The sequence below is a fragment of the Rhinatrema bivittatum genome, chromosome 4 (genome assembly GCF_901001135.1).
Source record: "Rhinatrema bivittatum chromosome 4, aRhiBiv1.1, whole genome shotgun sequence".
NCBI classification, from domain to species: domain Eukaryota; kingdom Metazoa; phylum Chordata; class Amphibia; order Gymnophiona; family Rhinatrematidae; genus Rhinatrema; species Rhinatrema bivittatum.
In genome coordinates this window covers 190,362,955-190,383,780 of record NC_042618.1, presented here as the reverse complement: position 1 = coordinate 190,383,780, position 20,826 = coordinate 190,362,955, and the positions used below count along the sequence as shown (strand labels likewise).

Genomic DNA, 20,826 nt, shown 5'->3' with positions numbered 1-20,826 from the left:
GCGCGTGATCCCCCGGAACAGCAGCAAATGGCCGCTGTACCGGCGGCCTCCAGCTCCATCCCGCCCCCACCCCTTGGAAGAGGCCTGGCTCTTGTACGCGTAATGGGGGTTACGCGCGTGACTGGGCCTTTTCTAAAATGCGCGCAGTGGGGTAGATTTTCAGAGCCCTGCTCGCCTAAATCCGCCCAAAACCGGGCGGATTTAGGCGAGCAGGGCCCTGCGCGCCGGGAAGCCTATTTTACATAGGCCTCCCGGCGCGCGCAGAGCCCCGGGACTCGCGTAAGTCCCGGGGTTCTCGGAGGGGGGCGTGTCGGGGGCGTGTCGGGGGGGCGGGCCCGGTCGTCGCGGCGTTCCGGGGGCGTGTCGGCAGCGTTTTGGGGGCGGGTACGGGGCGTGGCTACGGCCCGGGGGCGTGGCCGCACCCTCCGTACCCGCCCCCAGGTCGCGGCCCGGCGCGCAGCAGGCCCGCTGGCGCGCGGGGATTTACGTCTCCCTCCGGGAGGCGTAAATCCCCCGACAAAGGTAAGGGGGGGATGTAGACAGGGCCGGGCGGGTGGGTTAGGTAGGGGAAGGGAGGGGAAGGTGAGGGGAGGGCAAAGGAAAGTTCCCTCCAAGGCCGCTCCGATTTCGGAGCGGCCTTGGAGGGAACGGGGGGAGGTAGCGCGGCTCGGCGCGCGCAGGCTATACAAAATCGATAGCCTTGCGCGCGCCGATCCAGGATTTTAGTGGATACGCGCGGCTCCGCGCGTATCTACTAAAATCCAGCGTACTTTTGTTTGCGCCTGGAGCGCAAACAAAAGTAGGCTGTTCGCGCTCGTCTGAAAATCTACCCCAGTGCGCACAAGGCCCAGTCACACACGTAACCCCCGTTTTCTCAGCGCACAGGGGATTAAAAATCAGGCCTAAAAAGACTAAGTTGTATGCATCATGTATTGACCGTAGTTTTACTGATGTATTATATTACAATGTTTTTATTATATTATTGTTTTTTTTGCTTTGAGCAAACTTTGTTCAAGGAAAGCGGTCTATAAGTATAACACAGCACAAGATAAGTGAGTGCTGTAGAAATATTAGTGGATGTCTTACACCAATTAATAAACACATACTTTGTATGGGAGTTTTCCACTGTGCTTACAGGTCCACGGATGCTCTATAAACTGCACGAAGAGATGTAAAATTGCCCCCATTATCACCCAGTTTGCCTGCAGTGAGAACTAATGACCTAGTATCAAATATTCTTTTTCCCCTTGGGAATCATTAGGGAACCAATGGCATTCCGTTCAGCAGCAGCAGCCCAAGACAGCACCAGTAGTCAACATGTACCAGAAACACCATAAAGTGAAGATACCACTGAATCTAGGGATGGCCATATGCATTTCTAGAAAAGATACCACTGCTTCCTGTTTCAGACAACAGATCCTCCCTCCTCTACCTTTGTCCAGTCGTGCTGATTTTGTAGAGGAGGCTGGAGCCAGTCTTTATAACTTAGCAGGTGCCATGGCAATGAGATGAAGGTGAAAGAACCTGAGAATGAAGCAGCAAAATCCTATGGCACTGTAAAAGCAAGTGCAGCTGGATTAAAGGCCATGAAGTAAAACATTGGGAGAAACTATATTTCTTGTGCTATGACTGCACATGGTATTGTTAGGATGGCTTACCTCTGAGCAGGTGCTGATCTGACAAGTTGGAGTGACTGATCTGGAAATAATTTACAGAAGGTGCCTGGCATAGGGTGATAAGTCTCTACAGATTTGGTCCCAAGTGTTTGTTTGGCACAGTAACGAGCTAGACTGTAGAAATACTCAAAACTTGAAAACCTGCTGTGACCTGTCGGATATAACGTTGGACGTTGGATATAACGTTGGACTGTGTCCAGAAGCACATTTTTTTCCCAAAGATGGCACAACTTTCTGATCTGTAAATATGCACAGCATCACATTATTTCCACTATTACATTTTGTAGGGATATGCAGCATTTGTTTTTGCTTTTTTGAAGGGCTTTTTTCATTTTTTTTTTTTTTAATTTTGTTGACTGCCAGCCTTGCTAACTAAACACACTGGGAGAGTAAAAAAAACAAAGCTCCCTGGTCTTTACAAAATATATTTCATTCCGGGCTCACTTGGAGCACTCTCTAACTCTTGACTTACCCATATGAGGCATTCATATGGATCAGGAACAATTCCCAGTTGCTCCTGCCCTGCCAGTGCCATAGTTTAAAGTAGCACCAACTGACCCGAGGCTGTAGATATTTTGGAATATGGCTGTACTTCCAAAATAGATTAGGGTTCACTCTTACCCCATGTAGATGTCTCGGAAGCGATAAGTTAAGGGATGGGGGGACTGAAGGGGTCCAGCAGGGTCTGGGGGTGGGGCTTTTAAAAAAATTATTATTATTTGCTATTTCAGCATGGCGCAGAGTTTTTGTAAACAAACAAAATTTTGTTCCTTTTTCCTTTCGTTTACATAATGAAACAAGAAATGTCATTAAGCACATCCTTAATATTCTGTGAGGGCATTTTACTGACATGTATTTTCCTTTGAGCAACAATGCTACAGTATGCCAGTGATTTTTAAAAAATAAGTTTTCCAGTTTTTCTGAGCACAATCTTTAATTGGTTGATTTCATCCAACAATATTTTCATGACATAGTATTGAAAGTTATTGGAATACTGACTCACTGTCTTCCCTATGGTAAGGAAGGATGGGCAGGCAGTTCTCAATGGGATTAGAATTGTACAGAGTAGAATGCAAAGCTTAGATATATCTTCCATTTACTATACCATACAAGCATGCGAGCGGTGATGTTCCTTCTAGATGGAACATGACTCAATATGTCATTTTTTGAATAAACAATGCACGTTGTCCGTTGTTTAAAAATAGCCAGTTATATTGTTTTCTTGGAGTGTGACACACCAAACCATGGTGAGTCATACTCGGGGAAAGTGAATGCTACTACCATTGTACAGACCAATCTGACCCTGAGTTCCTGCAGAAGTGTCCCTGTTCACAATGAGCCTTAGGCATCATGTTGTCTTGCATGGAGAGATGGGATCCAGTTTGAGTTGTGACTTAAGTTTGATTCCACAGCCTTCTGGTCATTCTTAGTTTCAACTTCCTTTTCAGTTCACTTGTAAGCTGACTGACCAACAGGAAATCTTAGCACCCAGGATTGTTGCTTGACTTAGATTTCTGGAAGAGACCAACAGAATAGAAGACAAGGTACATATTTTGGTATAGTGGTAACAGAGGGTGCACTGACTCCTCCTTAACACAAATGGATAGGATGTCACAGAACAATGGGTAGTATGTCAGATTAGCTTTCAGATTCACACACATCTCTGCCAGCAAGCATCATCTAGCAGTACTTTGCTGAGTCATAACAGCCTGCGAGCATTAGTGCCATGATGCTGACCATGAGGCAAAACATTATGGAGTGGATTTTCAAAAACCTACAGGGCAGGTAAAATAACCAGGTACGGTAATTAGTTGTTTTCTTTAGCTGGATTTTCAGATGAATCTGATTAGGTTTGTGACAGAAAAGCAGCCTAGATTTAGCTGGACATATTTTACCTGGCTAGATTTAGACCTACTGCGGTATGGCTGGGTTTAGTCACTTAAACTTATCAGGTCAATGCTATAAATCAGAACTAACCAGAACCAGTTAAATTTAATTTTAAAGCACTCTCCCAATGTTTCATTAAAAAAGTGTCCCACCTAGCCTTGGTGTTGCTCCCTGTGTTTCATTAGGAAATCTCGCTTTCTACCACTACTGGCATCCTCCAACCCACCCCCTCCCCACTCCTCGGAGCCCCCTAAATGCTTCCAAAGCCAGGCCAGAAGGAGGACACAGACAATGATGGATTTAGGGTTTTGCTGCTGTTATGTGCTGTCAAACCTCCTTCCACCATAAGGTTGAATAATAGGGAGCAAATGTTCTAAGCTAAGCTACAGCCCTCCCCCCCCCCAGTTTCCTGCAGCACCTCAGGGGAAGATTATGTGGCAAAAATTAGAAAATTCTGTAACACATCGACAACCATTTCCATTTTCTATTTTACATTATGTAGAGATCTCTGGGATCCCTACTAGGAACCAGTGTAGGATTCAACCACTTTTTGTTTTGGAGAAAACATAATAACCATAGTGTGGGTGTAGAGCTCCCCCATGTAGAACAGAGAATTTGGTAAGTTGCTCTTATATAAATACTCAGACCACCATCCTAGGGTGTGGAATTTTCTGTTTCCCTTCTTAGGGGCAGCATGTTTGGGGCTGTCCGCTGTTTTCTAATTGATTTAAATTGTTGAACCTCCATGGAGATTTTCAGTTACTTTTAGATATGGGAATTTTTTCCCACCCTCCTTATTTAATCAACTTCTTAAATTCTTGAACATTAAAGGGTAGAGGTTGCTTCAGTCAGAAGGAACATGGAAGATCATCAGTATTCAGAGGAGGGATGACTTACATCCATTCAACAAAGAAGAAGGAGAGAAGGGAGAAAGGAGTTGGGATGGACCCCCTATAGGGCCCATGAATATCTGCTGGAGTTTTGGAGATGAGGAATAACAAGTGTATCATTCTGATACTGGAAGGGAGAAGAGAGGTATACTTGGTGCCATTCAGGTACTATGAGCAAACTAAGGGTTCAGAGGAGAAAACTACATGGAGAAGTAGGAGATAAATGTCTGTAAAATGGGTTTCACCTTTAATACTTCAACAACACTGGAAGGGAAGCAATAATTTGCCCTATGCCAAAAGGACGGGAGAAACATCAGATTAAAGACTGAATCAATTGGCTTTAACATCTTAACCCATTATGTCCCAAATTTTTTAAGAAACTATCCTCTAAATAGGACATTGGGACATAACACTGGGCAACACATTTTCACAAAAGTCATGTTACGGAAATGAAATTAGTCAATTCTTATACATTTCCATGTGCTAAACATGAATGTGACTGTGAAAATGCAAAATTGGCTCTAGTTTTTTTGTAATATGCAATAATATAATTACATCTTGAACTGTATGCCAATAGCTCACTGGGCAACAAATTTTCACAAAAGTCATGTTACTGAAATGAAATTAGTCAATTCTTATAAATTTCCATTTGCTAAACATGAATGTGACTGTGAAAATGCAAAATTGGCTCTAGTTTTTTTGTAATATGCAATAATATAATTACATCTTGAATTGTATGCCAATAGTAGGAGACCTACGGTTAATACCATTTGAAAAATGAAGTCATAGACTACGTCTTAGATTTCTTTGCTTGTCTCTTGTACACCTGTTCGGGAGCATCTCTGCGGAGTGTCCAGCAGTAGTCAGCCAGCATGAATATTTCAAATGCTTGCCCTTTCTGACTGGGCTTCATATAGTACACTGCTGATGTCAGCTTACTCAGCAGCAGCATGGCAGTAGAACTGCATTGCATCAGAAAATGATGTAATAAACTCTGGATGATGTGTGCATGATGGTATTATGCAATATGATGCAATATTACATCATTCTAGGCTTATTTACAGTCCTACTGGATAAATTTACATGACTAAACATAGAAAGTGAACTATATTAAATATCTTCAAAACGAGAGCCAATAAAAACTTTTCATGGTCATATTCGTGTTCAGCACGTCAAGATACTACAGAGTAGGACCTTTTTAGGTCAGTAACAGGCGAAGAGGCAAGGATTCCTACTATGCTTGGGTTCTGCTTTCCCTTGCATCCCCTCTCTAACCTCCCACCCAATCTGCCTTAGACACACATACATAAACACACAAACCGCCAATGCCTTCTCCCTCACACACAGTCACAGATGCAGTTTATTAAGTTAGTCCAATAAATAGGCATCGCTTATAACTTGCTTGTTGACTTTTATGTTAGATTTTGTAGGTTTCGTGGACCCTTGGCCCGAGGTGGAGGTTGATGCTACCTGAGGGGCAGGACCCCACAGGTCCCCACTGTCGGGAGGCGAGGCCAGCTGGAACAGGGGCAGCAGGGACATGACTGCAGTTCAGATGAGAGGGATACATCCTGCGTCACTACCACATGATCGCAGGTGCCTGTGCTGAAGTTATACTGCAAGGCGCCCTGAGGAGCGGGGATGGAGTGACACAGTTCAGAGGAGTTGCAGTACTTAGCAAGCCTGGAGATAGAATATACCAGAGGAAGGATCTCCAATGTAGAGGTGCGCCGGGCAGGCCCCGAGGAACGGGGAGCGTGGAGACAGAATCTCAGGCACAGTAATGCAGAGACTACCCCGAGGATCAGGGAAGGCGTAGCCACTGAGTCTCTGGTAGTGACGTAGAGACTGCCCCGAGGAGCGGGAAAGCGTAGGAACAGAGTCTCTGGTATAGTAGCGTAGTGGCTGCCGCGAGGACCGGGGAAGCGCAGAATCAGAGTCTCTAGCGCAGTGACATAGAGACTGCTCCGAGGAGCGGGGAAACGCAGAGTCAGGATCTCTAGTGCAGTGACGTAGAGGCTGCCCTGAGGAGCGGGGAAGCGTAGAAACAGGATCTCTGATGAAGTAATGCTGAGGCTGTCTCGAGGAGCGGGGAAGCGAGTAGGCAGGATCTCTGGTAAGGAGCACAGGGGCTACCCTGAGGAGTGGGGAAGCGTGGAGACGGGGTCTCAGGGAAGTGCAAGCAGGTCCCCGAGGAGCGGGTACCCGAGCCAGAGTCCAAAGTAGAGAGTAGAGATCCAAGGCAGGAACCGCGGGTCTGGAGAAAAGGAACAAGCACCAGAAAGCTCAAGGAACTCGTTGCCAAGTCAGTTTGCGTAGGCCAAAAGAGGTGCTTAAATATCTCAGAGTAATGATGTCATCAGTCTGGGACGGCCCAGGAGTTCCTTGGTCCTTTAAAAGGAGAACCGATGGCGCGTGCGCACGCCTAGGGAGGTCCGGCGTTGGAGCGTGGGTCGGCAGCATCCCAGCCACCACGTGGAGCAAGGAGGACCAGGGACAACACGGCGACAGTGGCTGGCCAGGGACGCGAGCTCACCCGGAGTAGAAGGTCAGGCATGGCACGTGAGTTGGGTCGAAATGGACCAACAGGCAACCACAATTCTTTGGTCTCTCACACACAAACACTGCCTCTTCCAAACCCGGACAGCAGCTTACCTCCTTTGGCCTCAGCATCCAACATTGCGCTGGTTATGCTTAGTGTCAGAGCAAGTAGCATGCTGAGGCAGGAGGAAGTAAATGTAAACTCATTAGGATTTCACCTTAGGTTTAACTCCCTTGAGGAATGGAGAGGCAGAAAAGAGACTGCTCTCTGGAGAGCTTTCTCCAGCTTCTCACTCTTCCAGGGGGAAGGAAGGCCACTTGTCTTTCCACAGAGCCAGAGTGGGCATCTTTCCTATATTTACTTCTATTTTGTAGGAGTGGACGCATTTTCCACCAAGGCAGGAAAGCTCAGCCCTCTGCAAATCTTTTTGTGTCCAATGTTCTCTAGTGAGGTTCTATATTCTATTTTGTACAAGAGAATGAGACGGGATTTAAGGAAGCTGGAAGAGTGGTCGAAGATATGGCAGCTGAGATTCAATGCCAAGAAGTGCAGAGTCATGCATATGGGGAGTGGAAATCCGAATGAACTGTATTCAACGGGGGGAGAAGGGCTGATGTGCACGGAGCAGGAGAGAGACTTTGGGGTGATAGTGTCTAATGATCTGAAGTCGGTGAAACAATGTGACAAGGTGATAGCTAAAGCCAGAAGAATGCTGGGCTGCATAGAGAGAGGAATATCAAGAAAGAAAAGAGAAGTGATTATCCCCTTGTACAGGTCCTTGGTGAGACCTCACCTGGAGTACTGTGTTCAGTTCTGGAGACCATATCTCCGAAGAGACAGAGACAAGATGGAGGCGGTCCAGAGAAGGGCGACCAAAAAGGTGGATGGTCTTCATCGAATGACTTATGAGGAGAGATTGAAGAATCTAAATATGTACACCCTGGAGGAAAGGAGGAGCAGAGGTTTAATGATCCAAAGACAACGACAAACCTTTTCTGTTGGAAAAAAATCAGCAGAACCAGGGGGTCACGATTTGAAGCTCCAGGGAGGAAGACTCAGAACCAATGTCAGGAAGTATTTCTTCACGGAGAGGGTGGTGGATGCCTAGAACACCCTTCCGGAGGAAATGGTGAAGACCAAAACTGTGAAGGATTTCAAAGGGGCGTGGGATAAACACTGTGGATCCATAAAGTCTAGAGGATGTGAATGAAGAGAAGAGGCATGGGGGTGGCTTGCAGGAATGACAGCTACTACCTGGAGATTAATATCCTTATTCAATAAACATACACACGGTTAATGCGACACCAACATTGCTCTATGCTTCAACAGCAAGAGGAAATGTGGAAAAAAGGATTTGCATCCACAAAAAAGCAGAGGAGTAGCTTGCTTGTTACAGCGGTTACTACCCCAAACCAAATAAGCCTGATACTTCACTTTCAGTGCATATCAAGTATAGCTCTCTGCTTCAACGGCAGGGGGAATGAAGAAAAGATTTATATTCAGACAACAACCAAGGACTGAATTACATAATCTGGGTAAATAAATAAGCATGGGTGTAGATTGCTTGTTACGGCGGTTACTACCCAGAATCAATTAAGCCTGATACTTCACTTGGAATACATATCCAGCACAGCTCACTGCTTCAACGGCAGGGGGGAATGAAGAAAAGAGGATTTATATTCAGACAACAACCAACAAGGACTGAATTGCACAGGCTGGGTAAACAAGTGTGGGAGTAGCTTGCTTATTACGGTGGTTACTACCCCTAAACAATTAGCTAGATACTTCACTTAGATGCAGCACCAGCACTGCTATCTATATCGATGGCGGGGGTGAAAGGGAAATAGAACCAAAAAGTTACTTATAAGGGCCAAGAGTAACAGCTAAATATGAAAAACATAAGTGTGAAAGCTTGCTGGGCAGACTGGATGGGCCGTTTGGTCTTCTTCTGCCGTCATTTCTATGTTTCTATAGAAGCTGGCGAGGATTCTGAGGGTGCAACTTCTGGAGGGCATCCAGCTCAAAGGATTGAGAATGGTGCCATTGCTGAAGGACTGCCACACTTACTTTTACAATTGTTGCAGGTACCTGTAACAGTGGACCCAACACCGGTTCTTGGTAAAGGTACAAGGAAAAGTCATAAAGAGCTTCTGGAATCTGTTTTCTGTGCTCTGTATTTTTACAATTTCTTGTTTGGACTGTGAACAGTAACTATTAAGAGAATACAAAGTCTGACCTGGATTCTTTTTGTATTTTTCTGCCCTTTTATTCTTCTTCAGTAAACTATTTCCAGGGGTGGCTCAAGGCAATCTGCTGCCTGAGGCAAGGGATGAATTCCCCTACCCCACAAGACCCAGCACAGGTCAAATTTTGGAGAGGGCCAAAGGGATGGGAGTCCTCTTGGAGTTTGGCTCTTTCAGTGATTTGAAATGCTGAAGAAGGGAGATGCAGAGTCCGAGGTCCCAGAGAAGTGGCAGATATAGTGTCAAGGATAATATTTCTAGTAAGCTTGCAACAGGGGCAGTTCTATAATGAGGCAGGGTGAGGTGGCCGCTTCAGGTGGCAGAATTTTGAGGCGGCTGCCTCAGCTCAGCTGTGGCATCCGCCTCACCCTGCCTGCCCCTGGCACGGCTGCCTCAGCTCAGGATGGCAGCGGCTGAAGAGCAGGGAGAGGCTTGGGGCTACCACCGGAGCTCAGGCCGGTGGCAGTGAAAGAATGGAGAGAGGCTGGGCTCAGGGCCGCTGCTGGAGCTCAGGCTGGTGGCAGCCAAAGACTGGAGAGAGGCCCCATGTGAGAGAGAGGCAGCTTGTGTGAATGTGCACGTGTGTGTGCTTCTGCATATGTGTGCGAGGGTGTGCTTGTGTGTGTGTGAGTTTGAGATGAAGCTTGTGTGAGTTTGAGAGGCAACTTGTGTGTTTGTGCGCATGTGTGAGGCAGCTTGCTTGTGTGTTTGAGTGGCAGCTTATATGTGAATGTATGTGTGTGTGAGAGAGAGAGGGAGAGAGAGAGATTGCGAGCCTGGGGGTGGGAGTGAGAGAGCATGTGTGAGGGTGCTTTCGTGTGGGTGCCAGGGAGAGGGAACCTATGGGGCAATAGAGGGGGGAAAGGGTGGCAGGTTGGCGGGTGGGGGCACAATCTCATCCTTCGCCTCAGGCAGCAGATTGCCTTGAGCCACCCCTGGCTGGCAACCCTGCCATACTCTCAAAAACCCTACTACTTGCCTTCCATGTTTCCCTAGCATTTGGCCCCATGGAGAAGACAGAGATCGGTGAATGGTGAAAGTCTGTGTATGGGGTATGGTGCACTCTCTCCAGGTCGGTGCAAGGGTATTAACAATCTAGGCAAACTTTATAGATTTGTCACCTTCTTTTTCCCAGCCCTCACCACACACAATTAAGAATTATGCATTTAAAATAACAGATTTAATATAAAAAAAGGACATTCATAGTCTTTTGAGGTAAAAATATTACAAAATGTATATTGTTTTTACATGCACTGCTGTGAAGCAAACCAGAAAGCCTTGTAAAAAGACACTGGGAACCCATATGCTATTAGACATATTTAAGGACCTTTGTTTTCAGTTTTTATTTTCTTTTGCCTGGGAATTTCATTGTGATAAAAAAAAATTTGTGGAAAAATTACTTTGATATAGCACTTAGAAAAAAACATCACCGATGTATCACATTGAAAGCCCCAGGAAAAATAAAATACAAACTGAAAAGGAAGGTACCTAGGCATATTGTAAAGTTCATTTGATGTGGGCATGGCCTCAGAAAGCAATGCGTAAACTGAATTACAATTACAATATAGTAAACCAACCATACCAAAACAGCACTAACTGTCAGCACTCAAACAGTAACTACCCTACCTAAAAAAGGAAACACTACAAATATTACACCAGGCCTTAAAACACCAATACACCTCCTATTAGAAAACAGAACCAGCAAGACTGCTATAGACCCCCTAGGAGAAACTACATGCCAGCAGAATACCTCACCTCGGTGACACAAGCAGAACACAAACGGATTCTCACCAAATGCAGAATAAAGTGACCATAAAGTCTAATCAGAAATGTGCAGACAAAAACTGAACTGGAAACTGCAACAAGCCAGACTCTGCATGCAGTGCAATAAAAGAAAAAAAATAATAAAATCAAGAAATATTAAACATAAATCATAATAGAAAAACTATTATAATAGAAAGAACAAATATTTCAAAACAGCAAACAGAATATCATTCAATAATTAAACTCAGGAACATTTTTAAATAGTTCTCAAAAACCAATAAAATATTTCAAAACAATTAACACATCAAATAACACCCAACAATTAAACTAATAAGAATAAAAAAAAATTCTGTGCTCTCTGTACCTGGGATCTTTTGATGTCCAGTCACCCTGAGACTGGTGTAGATTGGGAAAAGGGCACCGCCCAAACTTTATCTTCTCTTTTACACACACACAAACTTACACACACACACTCTCTCTCTCTCTCTGTAACGTTTGGCAGCTTATGGGGTGGTCCTGCAAGCAGCCTCTCTTACCCGGACCCCAGTACACCACATGGTTTCCTCTGGCAGTGTGGACACTGCCTTGCTGGGCCCCCTGACTCTGGTCTCCTTAGGCACACATGCACACCGCTCACCAGATTAAGAAAGCTCTGTGGCAGGAACGCACAAGCCAGCGCCTCCTGTTGATGTCAGCACGGCTGGGCATTTAAACCCCAATCATGTTTCAGTCTGGTGCCTCCACAACTGGTTTCCTGCCTTGCAGTGCATGTTGCTTCTTCAGATCCTGTTGTGCTCCTGTCCGGTTCCTGTTCCAGCCTGCCTTGCCTCATCCAGACTGCCTTGCCTTGCTTTTGCCTCCTACCTTACCTCCCTTCGGTCCCACGTTCACCTGCTCTCCTGTTATTGGCCTCTGCTTCAGACCTGAACCTCTCTCTTGCTTGCCACCTGCCACTGACCTCTGTTATGGACCTGGACTTCTCTCTTGCCTGCCGCCTACCACGGAACACAGCTATGGACACCGGCTATGCCTTGATCTCTGCCTACCCTGATCCTCAGCCTGTACCTGGTAACTGTCTGATCACTGCCTGTCCTGATCCGACCCTGGACTCCCTCATTCCAACTGCATCTTGGGACATTCACCTAAGTCCTGCTGGCCCATGGAACCCATGCTGGCCCATGGAACCCAAGAGCTCAATCTGCGGGGAACGGGGCTGGTATAGGTGAAGATCCAGCTTGGTTGCAGCCTAGGGCTTGTGTGACAGCATGGGCCTAGTGGGTTCGCCCAGCTAGTCTGTGTCAACCATGCCACAGCACAAGGGATCACAACCACGGCACTCTGATACACCCCCCCATGCTCTCATACACACTCCCTCTCTCACACAGGCTTTCTGACTCTCATACATACACACTCACATAAGCTATTTCTCACACACACATTCACATGCAGGCTCTCTCAAACATCCTCTCTCTCTCTCTCTCTCTCTCACACACACACACACACACACACACACATATACATGCATTAATGCAGGTACATACCCTCATCCTCTCTCTCAAACACACACACATGGGCACAGGCTCTTACACCCTTTCTCTCTCTTACACACAAACACATATAGGCTCTTTCATGCACTCTTTCTTTCACAGATGCATACAGGCTCTCTGACACACATACACACACTCACACACATGTATACAGGTTATCTCATAACACTCACACACATACATACAGGCTCTCTCACAGCACACACACTCACACCTATCTCACATGCATAAGGTCTATTCACAACACACACACACACTCCCTCTCTTTTTGGGCTGTGGCAGGATGGGATCCACTGTGGTCCCACTGGGCCTCACCCTTTGGGCCACAGTGAGATGTGGTTTGCATAGCTCCACTGACCCTTACTCTTCAGGCCACGATAGGATGGACTCCGCCATGGCTCCGCTGGGTCTTGATATTCGGGACGCAGCAGGATTGGCTCCACTACAGCCCCACTGGGCTGCACTCCTTGGGCCACGGCAGGATGGGGTCCACTACAATCCCACTGGGTCTTGCTCTTTGGGCCGCGGCAGGATGGGGGTCTACCCTGGCCCTTCTCTTTGGGCTGTGCTATTCAGGCCATGGTGGGATGGGATCCGCCACAGCCCCATTCTTCAGGCCACATGCTTCGAGCTGTAGCAGGATGGGTTCTGACACGGCCCTGCTCTTCAGGCTGTGGTGGGATGGGGGTTTGCTGCGGCCCTGCTGGACCTTGACCTTCGGCAAGGTGTGGCAGATGCCACAGGAGTGTTTTGGGTGAGGGGGGAGACACTTTTTGCTGCTTCCAAAATTTTGCTGCCTGAGGCAACTGCCTCACCTTTCTCATGATACCACCACCTCTGACTGTTTTGTTTTGGATCAAAACATTGTTGTGAAGAGTCTTCCTTTATTCACTATATGATCCTCTTGGATCTTACATCATTGAGCTGCCTCTCACTAGAAGAATCCTGATCTGGGCCTGTAGTTTTTCTCTGTAGTACTCAAAGGTTTCCCCTTGTCTTCTACAGGGAGTGCCCAAAGAAAACCTCTCTCTTCCTTGCTTGAACTGGAAGCATTTGGGAATTTTGGGAGGAGAGGCATCAAAGGATGCCACCCTGGATGGGGACCTTTTTTTTTTTTTTTTTTTTTAAATGAAGTATTAGGCAAGAGGGAGTGAGGGTCACCGGGACTGTGCAGGAAATTTTTTGAAAATGGAGTAGTAGATGGGCAGATTGGGACAGGAGGATGGGAGTGATATGAAACATCTAGGGGGGGGAGGGAGGCAGTTCTGAGGGAAGGAAGAGTTTTAATCTATCAGCTAAATTCAGTTGCGCAATTCATGCGACTAGTGTTAAGCAGCTAAACTTAGCTGGTTACCTCTGAAAATCAAAGCTAACAGGAATCGTCCCTTTTTTTAGATTAGTTATTGTTTGCCTTGTGATTTTAGGGGGGGACAAATTTAGCCAATCAGGAGTGGGAAAAATTTTTAACTGATTAGATTTCACTGGCCTCAGACCAAAGTTAGCTGTTTTAATCTTTTTAAAACCCCACCCTTATGAGGGCAATTTTCATTCTGCTGGCACATCACAGGTACTTTTTACCTATGAACTTTGAATCAATCCTCAAAGTAAAAGCACACACGTAGTTTTAATTTGATCACTGCCCTAAGGAAAAGAGTCTCAAATTCACTTGCACCTCCTTTCTGTGCAGGTTCTTTTTTCACTTAAAATAAGGCACGCATTTTTTAAAATACATAGGGACTTTTGTTTTCAGTTTTGATTGCATTTTCCCCAGGAGTGTATCGGGATTTATTTCAACAAAAACAGAAACGGGAAAAATCAGTGGAAAAAAAAAGTGACTCATCATTTTTCTAGGCAAATATCCTTGTTCTTATAATAAACACTGATAAATTCATTGGAAAATAAAAATAAAAACTGAACACAAAAATCTCTAAAAATACATAAATATGCATACTGTTTTAATTCCTCTCTCAACTTCACCCCTGGGAATGACTCCCAGAAACGCAGATCAAAGTATGCGCAAACCGGACCTAAGCATATACTTTACCTGCATACAAGGAGAGCATTTCTACGGGTAAAGCACCGTTTTACCACCAGTGAGATGGATTTGAAAATTGCCCTCTGTGTCCTAATACACTAACAGGCTGATGCAATACCATGCGCTACGAACAGCGCATGGCTCAACATGCAATTGGACGCATGTCCATAAATACCAATGCAAAACAGGGGTTAGCGCATCCAAACTGCGGGTCCAATTGAGTGTGTGGCTACAGTGCTCATCAAATATAAAGTACATGTAGATGAGGCTATTAGCTAATCCTTGCCATGAAAAAAGTTTCCCACACGCTTAGTGCGCCCTTGCAATGCGGCAAATTTTACTCCAGCCTGGGACTGGTATAAAGGTCTGCTGCACTCAAAGGCGCATTGTAAAAACTCCAAATTCCTGCATTCTGTGATCTCTCCTATTAGTCTCGTTGTAATACTAAATAGGAGGGACCACAGAAAGTGGAATCATTTAAAAAAAAACAAAAAAAAACAAACCGGTTTGTGAAAAAAAAAATATTTCTGGGCGCCCAATATAACCCACAATATACACGGTCCAGGCCCAGTATATTGTGGTTGTATATTGTGCCGATAGCGGGAGAAAATGGACACTCGTAATGAGCACCTCCTTTTTACAGTGGCACCTAATTTTAATATAAAATTGGGCACCCAAGAGAGGTGGATCGGTGGGCACTCAATCATAAGTGCCCGTTTTACGCGCGCCAATATTACATCAGCCTGTATTAGCATTAAAATATTGTTCTTGCAGCAAGGGTGCATCATACTAGCTTTTAACACAGGCCTTACCTGGTAACTGTAAGGTGTTGTCCTTGCACACTAAGAACAGCTTCTTGCACACTTGGATCTGGTTGTTGGTTAGATTCAAACTGTGTGTCAGAGTAGAACTGGCCTTAAAAAGAGACAAACAAAACAATTGTTAAAAAACCATCAATATTTTGTCACAAAGATTATTTGGTGCTGTACTCTGGGAGGTAAAAGAAATGTATACCTGGGAAAGAGAAAGGACTGGCAATTTATATGAATAATGCATCGCCTGGATTATTTGGGTAGGGCTGGGACATGGGACTCTACAGGTAAGGATGGGTGATTCTGGAGTTGGAACCTATAGTTAGCATAGAACAGAGACTGGCAGGTTGAAGAGTGTTCTGCCTTGTTGTAGGTGAACTCTCTATGGTATAGTTCAACCCAATTGTCCTGTTGGCAACTCAAGAAGAAACAAAGGTACTGTTCTGCTACGTGATTCACTGGTTCTATCTGTCCATCTGTCTGGCGGTGATGGGCGGTCAAGGTACAAGGCTTGATTTCCAATAATTGACACATGGTTCTCCAGAATTTTGAGATAAACTGCGTTCCTGATCACAGATAATATGGTCTGGGAATCCATATTGCTTGAATACCTGGTGAAAAATGGTCTCGCCTGTTTCGTCTCCCAAGAATAAAGTTGGATGGGTATTAAAATGGGCCACTTTTGTAAACTGGCCAAAAACCACCATGATCACTGTATTTCCCTATGAAAGGGGTAGGTTAGTAATGAAGTCCAAGTTGATCACTATCCAGGGATTAGAGGAGATTTCTGCAACTTGGTGTAGGACTTTGTCATAAGAATATAAGAACATAAGAAATTGCCATACTGGGTCAGACCAAGGGTCCATCAAGCCCAGCATCCTGTTTCCAACAGTGGCCAATCCAGGCTTCAAGTACTTGGTAAGAATCCAAACACTAAGTAGATCCAATGCTACTGATGCCAATAATAGCAGTGGCTATTCTGTAAGTCAACTTGATTAATGACAGTTAATGGACTTCTCCAAGAACTTATCCAAACCTTTTTTAAACCCATCTATACTAACTGCACTAACCATATCCTCTGGCAACAAATTCCAGAGATTAATTGTGCGTTGAGTGAAAAAGAATTTTCTCTGATTAGTTTTAAATGTGCTACTTGCTAACTTCATGGAGTGCCCCCTAGTCCTTCTATATTATCTGAAAGAGTAAATAACCAATTCACATTTACCCATTCTACACCTCTCATGATTTTAAAGACCTCTATTATATCCTCCCTCAGCCGTCTCTTCTGCAAGCTGAACAGCCTTAACCTCTTTAGCCTTTCCTCATAGGGGAGCTGTTCCACACCCTTTATCATTTTGGTTGCCCTTCTCTGTATCTTCGCCATTGCAACTAAATCTTTTTTGAGATGCGATGACCAGAATTGTACACAGTACTCAAGGTGCGGTCTCACCATGGAATGATACAGAGGCATTATGACATTTTCCATTTTATTCACCATTTCCTTCCTAATAATTCCTAACATTCTGTTTGTTTTTTTGACTGCTCAGAACACTGAGCTGATGATTTCATTATGATGCCTAGATCTTTTTCCTGGGGTGGTAGCTCCTAATATGTCCAAGTACATAGCTCACAGGATCAAAGATACTGCACTATATACATGAGGCTAGTTTGGACCAACAAACTTTTCAAGCCAACAGGCAGATGATCTTAGTCTGGCCTGAGAGCCCAACCAAATGGAAGTAATGGTAGTGACAATGGCTCTCCAATGTAGTAGGATCAATGGGCACATATACATATTGCTAAAAGTAGAATTATTCTTCATGAAGATCTTGGCAATGATTGGTATTCTTTCAGCTCAGTTTGGACCATGAGATCTTTGCTTCCTGTGACATGAATTAGGGCCAGAAAATTGTGATATTATGTAGCTTTGACAATTTGGCTGAAATCAATGATACCTGTAGAGAGGGCTTCCTTTGCTGCAAGGAATCCCAGGTAGTGCTTTCCTTTCTGGGGCAGTGCATTGGTCTTCCATACTGAGCTCTGAGGTGATAGGAGAGATGGAAGTCAAATCATGAGAAGAAGGCCCAGTGCTTTTGCTGAGGGTTCAAGATCTTTGCTAATCACAGGTATTCTACACGGCACTGGTCAGTTAACATGTACAGGTTGCAGTGTTCCCTCCAGATAATGCCTCCATTCCTGGAAGGCTAATTTTATGACCAGGAATTCCCTATCCAGAGTGGCATAGTTTGGTTTGGCAGGTGAAAATTTATGGGAGAAGAATGTACAAGAGTGTAATTCTTGGCAAGGCCCTTGCTGCCAGGACAGTACTGACTAGGGCCATCTCAGAGGTATCAGTTTCCAAGACAAACTGCAGGGTCAGATTAACCAAACTGCAGGGTCAGATTAACCAAAAGGGGAGCAGAAGTGAAAGCTAGCTTTAAGTGGTCAAAAACATGTTGAGCTTCTGGGGGTCCACTAGAACAGGATAGTTTTCTTCAATAGGCACACTGGTGGTGGGAGGATGGCACAATTTTGGAGAAATCCCAAATAAATATGTGAGAAAAGTTTGCAAATCCAAAAAAAAAAAACATATCACAGATACTCCTCAGAGTTTCCCAGTACTAATCTGCCTGCATTTTTCCTAGGTTCATTTGCACTCCCTTTGCTGAAAGCATATAGCACAAGAATTCCATGGATGCCAAGTAATACAAGCATTTTTCTGCTTTTGCATAGATCCCATGTTCCTGCAACTGCTTCAAAACTGAGGTCACATGATCATGAATTTCCATTTTTTTCTGAATACACTAGGACAGGGGTGGCCAACTCTGGTACTCAAAACAAACAGGCCAGATTTTCAGAATATTCACAATGAAGATGCATGAAATAGATCTGCATACAATATAGGCAATTCATGCAAATCTACCTCATGCATATTCATTGTGGATATCTTGAAAATGTGGCCTGTTTGTGGCTCTCAAGGACCGGAGTTGGTCACCCCTGCACTAGAATGCCATCCAGATAGACCATAACATAGAGATTTGACACATCATGGAAGATGACATTTATCAGCATCTGGAATGTGGTTGGTGAATTGGTGAGTCCAAAAGATATCAACATGTTCATAATAAGTTTAAAATTTGGTCTTCAACTCATTCCCAGCCCCGAATCAAACTAGTTGTAAGTACTTCTCAGAAAAAAACTTGGAAAAGAAATAGGCTCCCTGAACAATGAGCACTGAATTTGAAGCAAAGGGTATCAGTTGTGGACTGTTATTCAATTCAAGATCCAGTAATCTACACACAGATGGAGAATACCATCTTTCTTATTCACAAACAGACTGGGGCTCCCACCAGTGAAGTAGATCAATGGATAAAATCCTTCTGGAGATTTCTTGAAGGTAAAATCATGAGTGAGGTGGAACGGGTAAATAAAGGACAGTTATTTACCCTTTCAAATAATACTAAAACAAGGGGATACTCCACGACATTAACAACCAGCAAACTGTGGATCCTGTTGCCAGAGGACTAGCCTAGCTGAGGGTAAAAGAGGTTTGGTCAAGTTCCTAGAGGAAAAGTTCATAAAACATTCTTAACCAGGTAGACTAAAGAAAGCTATTGCTATCCCGGAGAACTAGTAACAGGAAGTAAGTTTACTTCATGGGATCTGCCAGTACTTGTGACCTGGACTGGCCACTATTGGAAACAGGATGCTGGGCTTGATGGTCTGACCCAGCATGGCATTTCTTATGTTTTTATGGTAGTTAGTCGGTGATTTAGTTATTGGAATGGATAATACATACCAATGAGTCCACTGACTTTGCTGGAGAAATGATGACCATCTATTATGGATAATTTAAGAAGGCGCTTAGGAAGCTTTATATATGAAATAATTATTGTTGCTCTGTCTTCAGCAGTGATTGTGAGACTTCCTTCCTCTTCAACCGAAACCTTCAGGCTAAGAAGGAAAATAATTTCTTAAATACTTTACAAATCCCATTGACATTGATGACATGATGGCTGGTAAGATTTGTGTCTATTTGGTTCTTTTTTTTAAAGAGGAGTTGTGAGTTGATCATCAGTTCTTTATAATCTTTCTCTTATACTCTGCAGCAGTCATGAACTGTGGGTACACATGCTCATGAATATAATTGACATCAGTAGCTTTAAACTAGAAGTTACATCATAGTACTTCCTGTCCCTGCTCTGCCTCCCATTGCAGTGGTCCTTCCCTCTCAGTATAAGTATTCAAGATCTATAGTATACGACCAATAGTTTCTGTACATGAAAACAGCAGTTAGTGAGCTTGCTAAGGCCATTTAGCATGCATGTGGAATAGCTTACTATGCACTACAACCCTAGTATGCATGCTAAACTGGTGCAGGAAAGCATTAGTGTGTATGCACTAAAATTAGCACATACAGGCATGTAAATTAAAGAATATAAGATGCAAATTAGGCTTTAGTGTGTGCCCACTAAATAGTATGGTATGCTCTCCTCCATTTGTAATGTAGTGTGGGCTAGGTGAGGTCTAAAATTTAACACCTGCTCCAAGATTAAATGTTAGTTTGTCTGTAGGGTCAGCAGATTAATATTTAAAATTGGGGGGAGACCCTGCCCTTGGAGCCTCCCTCAACTCACTGGTTCACTGATCACATACACTCATCATATCATGATGCAATGACCAAGGGGCCTCAGTGGCCTAAACACCCCCTCCCATTCCCCAACACAAGTAGCAGGCGGTCTTGGTGGACCATGGTACCCCTGGATATAAGCAATAAAGAGACTCACTGACTTGATTTCTCTCTGGTCCCCCTCCTTTCTCCTTCTATATTCCCCTTGCCTACCCCTTCAATGAAAGCATCTAGAAGATGGAGCAGCAAGACTACCACTCCATTGGCACAAGCCGACCTCTCACACTCATGGATAGAGCAAAGGAGAATATGAGAGGTCATCCAGCACCATTTTGGAGTCAGAGGCAACAGGACAGGAAGGAGTCTTGTTCTCGCCTCTCCTCATCTTCTAAATGCCCTCATCGGAAGGGGTAGGAAGGAGGAGGAGCAGGTGAGGGAAGGAGAGAGCCAGGATGAGGGATCAGACTAATGAGGGCCCTTGCTACTTGTGTCTAGGAAGGGGAGGCAGGACTTATCTTGGGCTACTGAGATCTAGGAACACCACCACAGAGTGTGCAAGCTGTACATTCTGCTGGGACAGTAAGAATCTCATGCTGATTGACTTCAGCAGGCAGAGCAGGTTTCTACTTATCAATTGAATGGTTTCATTCTGCTCATCAAAACCAATCAGATAGAAAGGCAGTAAGGAAGAAGAAAAGGTGAGATCCAGGTGTCAGTGGATACAGAGAGTGGTGATGTAAGAGAGATTTAAAGGCAAAGAAGAGAGAAATTGTAAAAAAGATAAAAGGAAAAGATCAATA

At 44.6% G+C, this 20,826-nt stretch overlaps 1 protein-coding gene across 1 annotated transcript in view; it reads right to left on the bottom strand.

Moving 5' to 3' along the window:
* Positions 1–2,591: 2,591 nt before the first annotated feature.
* LOC115090396 (inter-alpha-trypsin inhibitor heavy chain H4-like) overlaps positions 2,592–20,826 on the bottom strand; it is a 236,158-nt gene continuing 217,923 nt past the window's right edge. The window contains exons 24-26 of the mRNA XM_029599426.1: positions 19,196–19,350; positions 15,397–15,499; positions 2,592–3,190 (exon numbers count right to left, since the gene is read on the bottom strand). Coding sequence (XP_029455286.1) covers positions 3,121–3,190; positions 15,397–15,499; positions 19,196–19,350 — 328 coding nt within the window. The 3' untranslated portion in view covers positions 2,592–3,120. The remainder of the gene's footprint in view (positions 3,191–15,396; positions 15,500–19,195; positions 19,351–20,826) is intronic.